The sequence below is a fragment of the Blennius ocellaris genome, assembly GCF_963422515.1.
Source record: "Blennius ocellaris genome assembly, chromosome: 20".
Classification (NCBI taxonomy): Eukaryota; Metazoa; Chordata; class Actinopteri; order Blenniiformes; family Blenniidae; genus Blennius; species Blennius ocellaris.
Genome location: NC_137669.1, coordinates 19,515,339 through 19,530,990, shown reverse-complemented (window position 1 = coordinate 19,530,990; position 15,652 = coordinate 19,515,339). Strand labels below are relative to the sequence as shown.

The following is a 15,652-nucleotide window of genomic DNA, read 5'->3' as shown; positions in this document are numbered from 1 at the left end:
CTGCAGCTCACTTTCGTCAACGAGGCTACTCAACTATCATTTAGTAATTAGGACGACAAAGTAAGTTATGTTGTGGAGAGTAGCTGAGTGTCGAACATTTAATTTATTATTGGATGCTATTATCCGAAGTGTTTTAACATTATGGAGAGGAAAGGTGTGAGACGTTTCACTCTCAAATAAAAGGAAAGTCATATAATTAAGTGTATTCATCAGAATATTTCTTCACCCCCCTTATTTCCACACCAGGGAGAATAAACACTAGTCTTCACACAAGGGAACAATTCGCCTCCAAACCACCACTTCACCTCTGATAATTACCTCCATTAAAGCTTTAAAACGAGAGCATTACACAAGGGATACAATCTGTTGTCCCGTCGACCTCTAATCTGGTGTCAGCAGAATATTTTATGTTATTGAACGGTGTGACGGGATAAAATGGAGCACTGGACATGAAAAGCACCAATTAAAGCCGTCCTGAGCCAGAGGGATGCCCAGCACCAGATCTCACTACAGACTAATCCATACTTCTGTGGCTGCAGCGGGACGGGACAAACTGTCAGGGTGAATAGATAGTACTGCAGTTAGTCGCCATCAATATTCCACTTTTTACTTTTTTTTTAAAAAACCCTACCACATGCAGAGAGGGCAAAGAGAGGCCAATGCTGCATGCACTGTACCTGCATAGATTTTCTATTTTCACTGCAGATGTGATTTACTGTAAATGGAAAACAATGTGTGTCCCCTCATGATATAACCTGAATAAACTGCCTTGTTTTGGTTGAAAACATTTTTTACATAATCCACCAAATGTACATTATGCATACATAAACTTGTAGTCAAAAACTACCGATAGTGATTATCATTTGCATTGCAATTGTCTTGCAATACCACTTTGTGCCACAAGATGGTGCAGTGAGTCATGCTTCCTGTTAATCATTATTTCAGATAAAATACAGCAGAAGCAATAGATTGTGACATGCAGAAACAAGAGAAGAGCTGAAGCTTCTGTTGACAACCAACATCAAAACTGCTAAAACTCTGGGAAACAGTGACTCAGTACTGCCACCCAGTGCAGGCAAGAGGTATTACTTCAATTTAGTGTGTGGTCACAGGGTGGTGGGATGGGCTCACATTCACCCCAATGAGCAATTCAAGATTCACTAATCAAATTTGAACAGAAGTTTCTGAGGCGCAGAAAAAGAAAATTAGAAAACCAGATGGAGAACATGCAAACCCTTCACAGAACCACAGTAACTTATCGCTGTGAGTGTTCTTTAAATGATTATTAATTTTATTTAATCCCACAAGATGAGATGCGTAGTGCAACACACACACACACAAGAGTATGCAGCGATACAGTACTATCATAGTAACTTTAAATGAATGCAAATTAGCCACACACACACACACACACACACACACACACACACACACACACACACACACACACACACACACACACACACACACGCCCCTTATGTTGTTATGCAGCACGCGCAGTAATGATATATTTAATTGACTAATTAACATTTCACACACACGGCGTGAAACCGCACACATTCACACGCGCGCGGAGGCACGCTGGGAGTTTTAATAACACGCGGTGTCACGAGCGCGTCTATTTATCTGGCTTTAATAATGGCAGTGCAAGCGGGCGCACACGTACACGTACACGTACGCGCGCAGCCGCACGCCACACACGCATACACGTACACACGGGGCTTATTTATTCATGAGCGTCATGCTGGATGGGACGCGGCGGGTTCCGAGGGGGCAGAGGTGCAGTGAGCGCGGCGGCGGCCGGACGGACTGACCCGGAGCTCGGCTCTACCCGGAACCATTATGCAGACAGGAAACTACCATTTTAACGCGAGCAGCATCCGAGGATCCGTCTGCGGAGGGGGACACCGAGACCCGACACGGGGCGGAGAGCGGCCGCCAGGGGAGAAAAAGGGGGAAAATACGACGGGAACAAAACAAAGGCGCCGTACGGGAGAGGGCGAGCAGTGATCCGGAGGAGCCGCGCCGCGCCGCTCCGGAGGCAGCCCGCGGAGGTGTGTGAGCGGGCCAGCGGGGAGAGTTTTTGTTCGAGAAGCGGCAGCCCTCCCGGGCCGATGGACGGCCAGGCCTCTCTCACTGCACCTCCATGGATGAAGAAAGAGGCCCCGCTGTTAGGCGGTAGACACCCCGCTCTCGCGGCGCTCCATGGCCTCCTGCTTTCGCCGCCGCGTTTCTGAGGTTGTTTTTGTCTCTCCTGCGGCCACACGTCGGAAGACGCGAGGTAAAAAAACCCAAAACAAAGCCGCTTCCAAGCGGGAGCGCGAGGCTAACGAGTTAGCCGCCAGGCTAACGGCTCGGCTAAGCTGCTAGCGCCGCTTGCTACCAGCTAGCCGCGGCTCGTTTGCCAATATTCCTTATTACTGCTACTTTTTAACTGTCGTGTTTGTTTTTAAGTCATATTCCGTGTGTGTATATTCACGTTAACGTTCAAATTACGTGTGTTTTAAGGTTTTTTTTGAGTCGCCAGAGGAGCACTGTGACAGTCGTTGCTACTAGCTGGTAGCAGGGTGATCGACGGCAACGGGCAGAAGCTGGTGTTTGTGTCCGAGCTGCTCGGTCATCACCCTGTCCTTTTTTATTCACAGACTGTTGACCTGAAATCGGCGCTGTTCGGTGGAAGAAGCGGATTGTTGACCCCTCCACACACACGGAGGCTGCGGTGCAGCAGGGAGCTCCAGACCTGTGGATCAGCTGGTAAAGACGCAGCCACATTGATCGTGAGATTCTGTTTGGGTTCCTCCTCTGTCTCTGTCAGGCTAATTGATGAGGGAACAAGACACGTTTAAAAAATTTAATAAAATCTGAACCGGGCATGTTGTGTGTAAAAAAAACAAAAAACAAAACTGGATCTGCAGGTCAGGCAGTGTAGAACAACACGGCTACTGCCGCCTAAAGTGAATGCAGATCATCTCAAGATGCTGCACTGCTCTTCTCAGGCGTAGTAAATCAACCTCCACATGGCTTCCTACAACTTTCTTTCATTTGCTGCATGAAGGGAAAAGTCACATTTCCATAATCTATCAACAAGCTTATCAGTTATCTGTATTTACATTCACTCAGTTTGTAGTTCTTTTCTGCTTGATGCTGCTCAGTGAAATGAAATTATCCTAATTCTGTTGAATTGGATCATGATTATTTGTCATGTTTTAATCTTTGAAGTTTAACTTGAATATGTTTTATATTTTATAAAGCTTTATAAAGCTTGTGATGTATGGTGATGCTTCAGCAGTGTCATTTATGACTAGTTTTGAGGAAATGCAACAGTTTGTGTCCATAAAACCAAATTATAGAGAGCGGAAAGCTTTTATGACCGTAATGCAGCTTTGCATCCTGTATTCTTATTTCTGCTTCTGATCTTTCAAAATGAGAGAACTTAATGCCACATATTAACAATTAAAAAAGAAAGCTGACATACAACTTTTAAAAGTTAATTGATTATTTATATAATTGCATGTTATTAAAATAATTAAAAATGATCTTGTTGACGAATACAGTTCAGTACCTCAGGTCATTATAAATGGATGAGACGTAGTGAAGTTGGCTTAAATTCCTGTATTCGTATTTCGTAGTTTTGGACACGTCTAAATCCAAAGCGCTGAAATAAAGACAGCGGGCAGTCAGTGAGACATATGTGTTGTTTATGTTGCGGTATAATCCATTCAGAGCTCTTCAGAGCCATGTGTAATCATATGACAGCTTGGCAGCTCCGAAATTGCTTTTGTCAGGAGATTTCTGGGACCCAAAGACGGTGTCAGAGGTTAAGAAAGGCTGTGAAGCTCCACTTTGCACAGTGCGGCTCCCATTTGACAAGTGAGGCATATTTTTTTTATACGCTGGATAAAGGAAGAGTTTCTTGCTGTACGACCATATTCTCCAGGTTAAATCAGTTTGAGAGAGATTAATTAGAAACACAGACAGATTGATGACGGGGCCATCAGGAGCTGCCAGAGAAGCTGAACTGAGCCTCCGATTAAAGTCATCAGGTCTCAATCTAACGGTGAAACCGTCACTTTCAGCTCCTCGGTCGTCCCCGAACTCTGGATTCTTTGCTGTCACACATTAGATCAAAATATGGACGCCTGTTCAAAATGCTCTATTGCTCACTTTAATCTTTTTGCTAATATGACGTGGAATATATATGCATGTGCAAGTCATGCAGAAAAGGCTATAATGGACACAAAGCGCCTCCCGTTTTAAAGTAATCATATTTTTGTGAATAAATTCCCAAAATGGAGCTTTTTGTGGGGAATGTACTCTATTTTATGCATTTTCTTCTTTTACAATTTTGTCAGATTTATTTTTATTGGGCTGAAGACAGTTAAAAATAAAATAAAATAAATTTTCATAACTGTATATTGACATTTTGAGGAGGACTTATCAGGTTTCCTTTTATACTTTAGCATCCAGAGGCTTGCAGAAGTTTCTGGGAGTGTAAAGTGGTCAGGATGCGGATCGTGCTGGTCTGATTACAGAAAGCGATGGTTCAGGTCTTGATGCAGCAGGTTGCTTCCTCCAGTGAAGGAGAGAGATGAGTCCTTGTCTTCAGTTTGAGTAGTTTCTCAAGGTTTGCATCATGTTCATGCAGTACAAAGAAATGTCCTTCTAAAAGGAAAGAAAATAATATAGACTGCAGTTTTTTTTTTTTCAGAAGCCCGAAAGCAGCTCACAGTTTATCACCGTGAAGGAGTAAAGAGGTCAACAAAGCTTTTCCATCACTTTACACAGTGATGCTACACAGAGAGCAAAAGAAAAGTATTGTGATAAATAGAAACACATTTTCATGGAGAAGATTATTGACTTTGATGTGGTTTGTTTCTTCCTTTTATCATTTGCTTTTCACCTGGAGCTCCTAGTTCTGCATGAATCCAGGCTGTCTGTTGATTTACAGAAACAGTGATGATTTACTTTTAAAGATTTAAGTCGGTGGCACTTTTCCTTTCCTATTGAGATTCTGTAGTTCTGATTTGCAGAAAATGAATGTACAGCACATGGAAACTGTTCATCACAATACATTTATGATCAATTCTTCAGCAGAAAAGCAAAAACAACTGGGTAAAAAGAAAACTGTTTAAATGAGAACATAAATTAAACAACCAGGGACAGAAAAGCTTTTATTGGAAGAAACAGGAACAGCCAAGTTGTGAAGTCCTTCACACTGATCAATGCTTTCACACTGATATACATTTTTCTCAAGATTAAAAGTCCCGATGAGTAGTTACAGCCACACAATAGTTTTCGGATTGTCATCTAAAAGGATATATTTATTTAAAAAGCCTATTTTCGTGAACATATAGTACTTTCAGCTGACTCCTGTTTGACTTCTGAGTTCATTGTTGCATAACAAAGTAATTCATTGCTTGTATTAAGTTTCACTTCTGTAATACTTGACTAATATGATCGCATCTGCTTGTGACATAATGAATCAGATTGTAATGAAATCATCTGGACTCTCGAGGAAACGCTCGAGGTTTCAGGTTCACCGGGCTGATGGCAGAAAGCCGGCTGAAGGTTACCTGCTTCAACAAACAATCCGACGTGCTTTCCAAGAATTTGAGTCGTGAAGAAATGATTCCAGTGCAGCTGCACCGAGTGTGACCAGCAGGACAGCAGCGATGCACTTTCACTCTCCCAGTCAGACTTTGCCAACACACTGATATTTTTAGCCAAGAAAAATACTACATTGGATGTGAGCTGTGTTCACACTCTTCCTCTCTGGGGATTTTCAATAAAAGTAATGTGACCAAACACTAGAGTCAGCTGCAAAGATTTATTTTCTGCTTATTTTGTTGGAATTCTTTAAAAAAAAAATGTGTGTATATATATAGAAAGCTTCCCCATCCCAATTTTTGTTTTAGGTTTCCACAATGTCCAAAATTTGAGTTCTCGTGATCTAAAACTTGTATCTGGTATTTTTATGCTCGTGTGGGGTGGATTTTATTTGGATTATTATGTTTTAGTCGTTGATTCTTTCCATGTTATGTTTGTCCAATTCTAAATAGTTTTCAGGTTCATTGAGGAACTGGCCAGAGACGTCAGATGGCAAATCTTTGTTTGGTTAATCCTGGGTCATTTTATAAACCCTTTAATATTATGTATTAATAATCATATTTATATTTAAAATGAAATTATATTTTGAGATGATTCTCAGGTGTAGAATTGGAAGTATAGAATTATTTATCAAACTTTCAACTGTAAAATACTCCAATTACGCTTCTTCTGATAAGTACTTTACACTAATCCAAAGTTAACGAAAGAAGCTTCGAACAGACGGAACCTTAAAAGTGAGGAATAGGTTTTTTTGACTTCGTGGGGTCTTTAAACAATCTGATAATCTGATTTTGATACTGAAATGCCGGGGAAAGTTTTCTTTGTGGTTGTGCGTCTCTGCCAATCAGACTGACCGTGTGTGACAACTGGTCTCGTAAGATAACATTCCTGAAGCTGAGGCCCAGTGGAGGGTCTTTGGGGAAATTCTACAAACAAGCGGAGTCTTCACAGGAACAGAGGATTAGAAGCGATCTCCTCCTTAACTGAGCAACCAGAAATCTGATGTCGGGGGGGGGGGGGGGGGGGGGGGAAATAATCAGAACCACAGCAAAATATTCACAACTGCAAATATTTGTTGATCCTGGCTGAGTGTCGTTCAGCTAAATGGGACACATGGGCCCTACTGAAGTGTTTATTCTGGGTACTTGTTTCATTTGACTTCTGTCTGTCTGTCAAAAGTGGTGCACTGTTTAATCTTTCAGTTTCACCAAATGACTCTGTGTCTCTTTTCTCTGTCGTCAGGCTCCATGAGCAGACAGGAGGGCCGTGGCTCATCCAGCACTCAAACAGCAAACGCACTCCACTTCCTGGGAAACATTAGCCGACGGTCATGGAAACCTTAAAAGGAACACTACAGACTCTTTTTTATTATGGTTTAGTATATTGCCTATTTATGAACAATTTCCCCCCCCCAAAATCCCAGAGAAGCTCTTGAAGGCTTTTTTTTTTTTTCTTCTTCTTCCATGAGTGGGGACTAAAAGTGTTGATGATAAACATTTGTGAAGACACTGAGCATCGGCTCTTGGTGGATTATAGCAACAGACGTCAAACTTCAGTAGTTTGACTTCGGGCTCGCGGGCCTTTCCAGTAACTACAGACAAGTGCACGGGGGTATATTTTACCCCCTGGGCACTTTGTCACAACTGTATTTGGAGATGTTCCAGTTCAGCAAGTACCCCATGGACATTTTAGAAATGCTAAGTGGACACCAAGCCCACCAATTCAAAGGCCTTGGGTTGGAGAGACAACTCAGCCACCAACAACAAGTCCAACTGCAGCATCAGCAGCAGCTCCAGCAGCAGCACCAGCCCTCTGCGGACTCCTCCGGAAGCCTCCTGTCCGGCCTCGGCCTGGGCTCCCTCCAGAGCTCCCGGAGCAATGCCTTTGCGGACTCCTCGTCTCTCTTTGCCAAAATGGGCGCCCCTCCCCCCTCCATCTCCCACCAGAGCCACTCGTCCTCCTCGTCCCACAGCTCCAGGAAGTCCAGCAAGATGAGCAGCAGTAGCAGCAGCGGGAGCGGGAGCAGCTCGTCGGGCTACCCTCAGTTCCTGCGGCCCTTTCACCCGGCCGAGGCGGCGCTGGCTCAGGAGCAGCTGCACTCCGGGATGGGACGCTTCGACTTCAGCGGGAGCAGCAGTGGGGGGAGCATCGGGGGCGTCGTCACACCCGCGCCCCCTCCTCCGCCGCTGCACCCGGGCCTCTCTGTCCCCCAGCCTTCCTCCGGTCCCTCCACGTCGACGCCCTCTCCCTCCACGTCCGTGTCGGCCGCCAACAACCCCTCCGGCAGCACCGCGGTCCCCTTAGTAGGCCAGTCGGACCCCCGCAGCCTCCACCAGCAGTTCAGCTGCATGCTTGCTGCGAACCAGTACTTCTTGTCCGGCGTCCCCACCAACAGCAGCTTGGAGCAGTTCCTGGTCCAGCAAGGCACTCACAACCACTTGGGCCTGGGCCTCAGCCAAGGTTCAGCGGAGTCAAACTCTGCCCTGGCGCCCCCCCCCGCCCTCCACTCGTCCCACAGCCACGGCCACACAGCAACACAACCTCAGCACCAACAGCAGCAGCTCACCCCTCACGCCTTATCTCACCCACACAGCCACGCTCACCACCCGCACCCCCTCCACCCGGCTCCCCAGCCCACCCCATTGGCCAGTTTCGATTTCCAAGGCATTCCAGTCCTCTCCTCGAACCAGATAGCATCACTAATGCAGCAGGAGGCAGGCCTCCCCCTCCCCCTCCCGCTGCACCTGTCCCTCTCTAAAGACGACACGTCAAAGTCGGGAGACAGCTCCAGCACTTCGGCCTCCGTGGGCGGGAGCAGGAGGAAGAAGGCGATGGCGGGCTACCTGCCTCAGAGGAAAGCGGAGAGCAGCAGCCACAGCAGCAGCTCCAGCGGGCACAGCCAGAGCTCCTCTTCGGGCCTCGTGGGAGGAGGATCTGGGGGCGTCGGGCTGAGCGGCATCGGAAGCGAGCCGCAGCATTCCTCTCTCCACTCCTCGTCTTCACAGCAACAGCAGTCCTCCTCCACCGTCTCGTCCTCCTCTTCAACCCCCTCCTCCTCAAACTCCACGTCCGTGCTCGTAGCCAACGGTAACCAGCAGCTCCCCAAATCCCGAGAAAGTCACAACAGCAGCTCGTCGGGTCAGCCTGAACCGGAGCCGCTTTACCACTGCGGCGAGTGTGGTAAAACCTTCACTCACCTCTCCAGCCTGCGGAGGCATCTCCGCAGCCACGGCCTGACTCCGGAGAGCGCGGCCAGGAAGTCGGACTGCAACTCCCCCAGCCCGGAAAGGATATTCTGCTGCGGCGAGTGCGGGAAGAGGTTTAAAAAGCGAGGCCACCTCATCCAGCACAGCGTCACCCACTCACAGAACCGGCCGTTTGTCTGCAACATCTGCCAAAAGTCCTTCAACCGGCGGGAGTCGCTGACGAGACACGAGAAAATCCACGACGAGAAGCCTTTCCGCTGCCCGGCATGTGGCCGCTGTTTCCGGGAGAGCACCTCCCTCCTGAACCACGCGGCGTCGGGGGCCTGTGGCAAACCTCCTCGCAGCTCCAAACACCGAGCCGGCGGCGGCGGCGGCGGCGGCGGAGGAGGAGGAGGAGGAGGAGGCGCCCCCTCCAACCAGAGCAGCGGCAAAATGGCGAGCGGCGGCGACAGAGTGACGATGTCCAACAATTCGGCTGGAATGACTAACAACAAGTATGCGACGGATTATTCCAGAAGTCGCTACCAGAACCAGTCGTCGTACAGCGGCAGCGTGGAGGACTACAGGCGGCCCCAGCCCTCGTCCCTGTACTCTTCGGACGGCACGTTGGCCGGCGAGATGAGCAGCCAGACTCTCCGTAAAGCCCCTTTAGCCCCGACTCTTCATCCTCACCCTCAGAGTCAGCACCATCACCATCAGCCGCAGCCCCCGCACCCCCACCCCCACCTCCCGCTCTCTGCCCTGCTGGACGACTCGGAGGACGAGGTCACCAGCAGTGCAATGTCGGCCATAGCCGCCGCCGCCGCGGCTTCCTGCGACATAAACTCGGAGGGTCGGGAGGGGGAGAGGAGAGACATCATCGGCGGCCTGCTGGGGGGGTTGGGGTTTGGTAACTTGGGGGGCCCGTCCTCCACGTCCGGCCTCAACGGGTCCACCATGCCGCTGACGCACCCGAGCCACCCCCACATGAAGCCCCGGAGGCCGAGGAAGCCCCGGGACAAGCGGGACCCGAACGCCATCGTGAGGCGGCGGCGGAGCCCGGCGCCGCCCGGGGACGGCTCGGAGAGGCCGTACGGCTGCCAGGTCTGCTTGAAGCGCTTCAGGAGGGCGGAGACCCTGCGGCGCCACACCCGCGTCCACACCGGGGAGAAGCCTCACTCCTGCGAGGTGTGTGGCAAGATGTTCCGCGAGCCGTTCCACCTCACCAAGCATCTCACCGTGCACTCGGGTCAGAAGAACTACAAGTGCAACCTGTGCGGGAAGGTGTTCGCCTACGCGCAGAGCCTGGTGCGGCACGGGAAGCTGCACAGGAAGGGCGAGATCGACAACCAGGGGCGGCGGATAAAAGGTGCTGCCGCGGCCATCGGCCAAGTCGCCAACTCGGCAAACTCTGACTACTTCTCCTCCTGCTCCCAGGGGGAAAAGTCTCCGACGTCGGGCACGCCGTCGCAGCGGCTGTACACCTGCACGGTGTGCTGGAAGTCGTTCCGCCACTACTTCCACCTGACGGCGCACCAACAGACTGTTCACGGCGGCGGCGTGGGGCTGGAGAAATCCTTTCGGTGTGAAGTGTGCGGCAAAGCCTTCGCCTACTCCAACAGTTTAGTGCGGCACAAGCTGTCCCAGCACGGCATCGACCGCACGGGCCAGCGCGTCAACCAGTCGCAGCCTTCCGGGTTTTCGCCGATCTTCTTCGACACCAATTCCGGCGCCGCCTACGCGGGGACGTCCCACATGCAGCAAGGCGCCTCCGGGCAGCCGCCGCCGCCGCAGCCACCGCAGCAGCAGCAGCCGCCACAGCAACACGTGCAGCAGCAGCAGCAGCAGCAGCACCCTTTTCAGTACCGCGCAAAAAACTTCCAAAAGCGACACGGACAGATGAGAAAGCACCGGAAAAAAAAAAGGCGCGTGGTGATTCACAGCATCATGAGAGACGGGAAGCTGGTGGGCGTCCCGCTGAGTAAAGACACTCGCAGGAAGCTGCTGATTCTAAAGAAGAGGCGGGGCCGGCTCCAGGCGGCCATCAACAAGAAGAAGCTCCTGGCCCAGCTGAGGCTGAAGGGCGGGCTGATGAGGGTGAAGTCGTGGAGCGGCGGCGTGGTCAAAGTCACGGGGCTCACCTCCATGGACATCCCCCTCAAGCGCTTCCCCTGCCCCATCTGCCCCAGCACCACGTACGCCAAGCAGGGCTCCCTGCTGATCCACCACGCCGTCCGCCACCCCCCCAGGAACTCGGGCCGCCCGGCCCGCCTCCGCTGCCAGGTGTGCGGGCGGCGCTGCGGCTCCCTCCACAAAGCCCTGAAGCACCGGGGGCGCCACCTCAAGCAGGCCGCCTTTCAGTGCCACAAGTGCCGCCACCGCTTCTGGAACGCCTCGCTCCTGGCCCGTCACAAGTTCTCCTGCCGGGGCTCGGCCGTCAACAGCGCCGCCAACTGGGAACTGATGAAGGCAAAGTCTCCGGCGCCGGAGGAGTCGTCTGACAGCGACCACTCTCCGGTCCCGGTCCCGGAACCGGTCCCGGTCCCGGTCCCGGTACCGGTACCGGTCCCGGTCCCGCCCGAGAGATCAACAGTCCTCACTGAGTACAGTCAGTGAAACATAAACAGTTTTTTTTTAGACTAGATTGTTTTTTGACGTTTATTTTTTTTAAATAATCCAAGACGCAAGCAAGAGCTTAGCAAGTTTTTAACAAAAAAAAAACACATAAAAAAAAAAAAAAAAAAAAAGAAAAGAAAAGGCGTGAGAATGAGGAGGGTTCAGTGTAACTCCAGTTATATCCCCGCCCTCCTCCCCGAGAAGCGTTTCCGGTCCTAAACTTACTACAGCAGAGCTGGTTGATTTAATTAAATTAACTCGGACCCAGACACACCTTCAGCTTCTTCTTCTCTCTCCTCGTCCCCCGAAGATGAAGAAACATTAGAAACGGTTTTAGTCGAGACAAATCCATCCTTTTTCTTTTTCTTTTTTTTTTTTGCGTCGTCTTCCCACCGACACGACGGGCCCCCCCGCAGGCTCTCGTACCAGTTTGTCACTCAGTTTTCACGTTACAGTTGAACACTTCAGTCTTCGTCTCTTGCTGTGTTTATTCGTTGCCCCAGTGAAGAAACACCCCCCCCCCCCCCCCCCCCCCAATTTAAATTAAATCACCAGATCAGATGCTCGTGCAAGTGACACATTAAAGGCTTTATATAGTCTTGACTGAAACGGGAGAAAGTGTAGCCGATGTTGTTTTTTTAATGTACACTACTTTGTCACTTAAAAGGAAAGAGGAGTGAAGGGAGAGAAAACGACTCGAGCTGTTAAACGTGTTGAGGAGCTGAAAAGGACGACAGAAATAACCCGAGTGTACTGTACAATTCGTATTATATTTTATTATATATTGATTATTTGCTGTTTTTTTTTTTTTTTTTACTCCAAGTATCATTTCTTTTATCATTGATGGTATCGTACGGGTGGGAGGGAACAGGTAGGGGAGTATCTTTGTAAAACGGCGGGATGAGTCTATGTATTGATGTGATTTTATTTTCCCTCATCGCCACTCTTATGCCCCGTTTTTGTAACAGAAGCGTGTACACATAGTTCATTACTTAGGTCCTGTCCAGACGTGTTCTTTCTTTTTCTTTTACTTTTTGTAAAACTAAAACATGTAATATTACTACTAAATTACTATCCTTTTCTTTGCCTAAAAGTGAGTTGTTGAAAACCCTCAAATCAAATAAAGTAAATTGAAATGTTACGGACACGTTGCCTAAAGTTTCATTCAAGGTCACGAGAGAGAAAAGTGTCGCTCTTCACTTGTCAAAGAAAAGGAAACCCGTCATTGGAGTTGCTCGTGTTCACTTGTTGGTTATGAATTGTTGTACGTTACCTTTGTCTTTGATATGGATCTTATTTTTTCACATTAAAGTGAACTACCACATAGCAAGTTACTTTCTTAATGGTGAATCAAAATGCTCGGATCAAAATAAAAGTCAACGTCAACGTCACGAATCCAATTTTACCCGAAAGACACACCGAAGTTACTTCAGAGGATCTTTGGACTTTTAATTTTAACATTAACACTGAGCGCCAGACCTGCCTTGATAACTGAATTGAAAGAAAATGGCATCTTTAAAATGACTTCGTTAAACAATATAGAATATTGAATTAAGGCTTCATGTTTTCTGGACATGAATTTTCCATTTGAAGCCAGTTTTTGGTTTTATTTGCTCAGTATTGATGATTTTCTCCAGTTTCTTCCTGGAGCGTTGAGTTGTTGTTCAACAGATGAACGAATTGAAACTCAAATCAAGAGAAATGGAAACATCACGAACCGCTAATGAAAAATAAAGCATAAATGACAAACACGACCCACAAAGTTAAATAAAATGATCGGCTGGCAGTAAAATGCTCTTCGAAAACGTCTTTCTCCATTTCCTGGCTGTGGGGGTCTGGAGCTCTCTGTGACATCAGTCAGGGAGACTCTCCGGGATTCCAACTACCAACCACTCCTCCACCTTGGCGAACGTCACTCATTCCTTCCTGTCTTTGCACTCCGCGAAGCAAACGGATTCAATAATGTCAGATTTCAGAGACCGTCTCAGGCCCTCTTTGAATAGAAGATGGAGAGTTAAAGTGTTTGCAAAGGATTTGGATTCAGCTCTGCGAACTATCAACATCTTCCCCTCCATTTTTTTTCCCTGTTCTTCTTCCTCTTCCTCTGAGTGATGCCACACCTGCAGCTCACCTCCAGCTTCCATCCCCTCGAAGCCCATTTCAGTCGATCCACTCTGAGTATTTCTGTCCACACTTTTCTCCCTGCAGGGCCTGTGAAGTGGCCTCTTCCCACACAGCACCTGGAGCGTGCTCCAGGTGCTGGAGCACCCCCCCCCCCCCCCCCCCCCCCCCCCCCCCACAGTTGCCTCCATGTCAATTTTCCAGTTGTGAGAGCAAGAGCATTACCTCGAAACGGCCACAAGATGGCGCCATTTAAACACTAATCTATCCAAGCGTGCAGCGCCACACAACGGTCACGTTCTTGGGCCAAATTATGCATTTGGAAAAGTGAGATTTCTTAAATTTGGTCACTTATGCAATGTAAAAGAACAAAATCTATTTCCTCAATATGAACATAGTTGATATCTTTTTTTTTATTTATTTTTTTACATATGTCTTTCTAAACATGAAACCTGAATGTCGGAAAGAAATACAAAACTGTAAAACAGAGCTGTTTTCTTAGTTGAAACCGGAAACTAAAATCTAAATTAATCAAAAACGTCCTTGATCCTAAAGGGATGGTACAGTAATTAATGAGTAATATTGGATAAAAAACAAGCACCTGACGACACCTGTACACACTGAATAATGTGTTAACTGTTGGAAATGTCCAGTTACTATGTATACACACACACACACACTGAGTGTGAGGCTGCTTGAGTATTTTCGCCTCTTTACAACTCACACATTCCTGTCGTCTATATCTGACAGCACCACGATACCAGAATGGAACTGAAAGTCCTTCTAGGAAATGTTGCTCTCGCTGTGCAACCGAGGAGCAGCGGGAAACTCGCAATGTGTTATTTTCATGTGAGGTGGCTCATTCACAAGATTCACATTAGTTGCGGAATCAGATGTGTTTTTAGCGTTGCCCTGGAGAGACTATTTAACTTCACCAGGGGAGAAAAGGAGCAGGCGGGCGACCAAGTGTGGAAACAGATATGATTCAGATCAGTTTGTAAAAACTTTGTAAACAAATTTACTTTACTCCAAAAAAAAAATTGATTCAACCACTGAGTTCTTGTTGGGGTTTTTTTTTTTTAACCATCGTACTCCGAACACCTCAGGTCTTGAGTACAATGTGGCTAATTTGGGGTAAAAGTCCATTTGTGGTTGTTTTAAAGCATCTGAATCTCCTTGTGGAGGCAGCGGGCAGAACAGCTGATAGGATCCCTCACAATGCTTCTTTTATATTCTCCCAGTGGGAATGTCTCTGAGGGGAGGTAGTGGTCTTTCCGTTTCTCCCGCCGCTCAGCTGAAGAGCCACACAGTGCATCAGGAGGTCACCTGACCCATAAAATCCAACAAGAAGATCTTTTCTTAGCGGAAATGCAACGATAATTGTGTGTTGATGTGCTCGATACAGGAAAATTAAATGTGAATTTCCTCAGAACTAATAAGCAATTTCAATGAGAGGTTGTTTATTTACCCTCTGTTTCATTATTATATGTGACCATTCTTGTTTTTCTCCATTAATTCAGGTCAACTGCTTCTTTTATCTGTTGGAAAACATTTTGGACCTCAATTAAATCGCCTTGATCAGTTCATGCTGTTCCCTTGAGTAAACTGGCTGATATCCTAATAAACCCTGAAATATGAATCTTCTTTTTATCCACAGCGCTACTTTTGATTGAAAAGAGCATAAAATGCAAAAATGTACACACAGGTGACAGTAACTGTCAACAAGCTAACTTTGTTTACCATTGTGATTGATTTTGTTGTTAATTTGTGGGTGCTCTTAAAAATGTTTTGAAAACAAGATAATATATATACACACACATGACCTGCTGGAGTTGAAATGGTCAAATTAAGGAATAAATAAATAAATGGACTTTGCAGCTGTCAACGACAAATTAAAAACATATTGTTCCCTATTAAACTTTCGCTCTCGAAGGCGTATTACGACAAAATGTTATGCGATTTAAGCTGAAATATCTGCGTTTTCCTCGCCTCTCCTGTGTTTTTGTTCTGATTCCGTGTTTAAACAGTTGCTTTTGATCCTTTTTGTCTCAGAGATGAACCTCCTTCTCTTCACCCGCGTCACGTGGCCCTTGCATGGGGAAACCTGTGGGCGGAGACTGTGA

The 15,652-nt window shown here is 47.6% G+C and overlaps 1 protein-coding gene across 2 annotated transcripts; it reads left to right on the top strand.

Annotated features, from left to right (window-relative positions):
• Positions 1-1,813: 1,813 nt before the first annotated feature.
• On the top strand, positions 1,814-12,732 carry LOC308144588 (uncharacterized protein). 2 transcript variants are annotated; one of them, XM_080515741.1, is made up of 3 exons: positions 1,814-2,054; positions 2,646-2,754; positions 6,850-12,732. In XM_080515741.1, the coding sequence occupies exon 3, from the start codon at positions 7,263-7,265 to the stop codon at positions 11,406-11,408; it is 4,146 nt and encodes a 1,381-aa protein (XP_080371867.1). In that variant the 5' UTR covers positions 1,814-2,054; positions 2,646-2,754; positions 6,850-7,262; the 3' UTR covers positions 11,409-12,732. The 2 variants fall into 2 exon arrangements, with proteins under 2 accessions (XP_080371867.1, XP_080371866.1); XM_080515740.1 differs by having other exon boundaries at positions 1,814-2,281.
• Positions 12,733-15,652: the final 2,920 nt, after the last annotated feature.

Coding starts and splice junctions, on each gene's coding strand:
- LOC308144588 (XM_080515741.1), top strand. CDS start 7,263: ATGTTCCAGTTCAGCAAGTACCCCATGGACATTTTAGAAATGCTAAGT.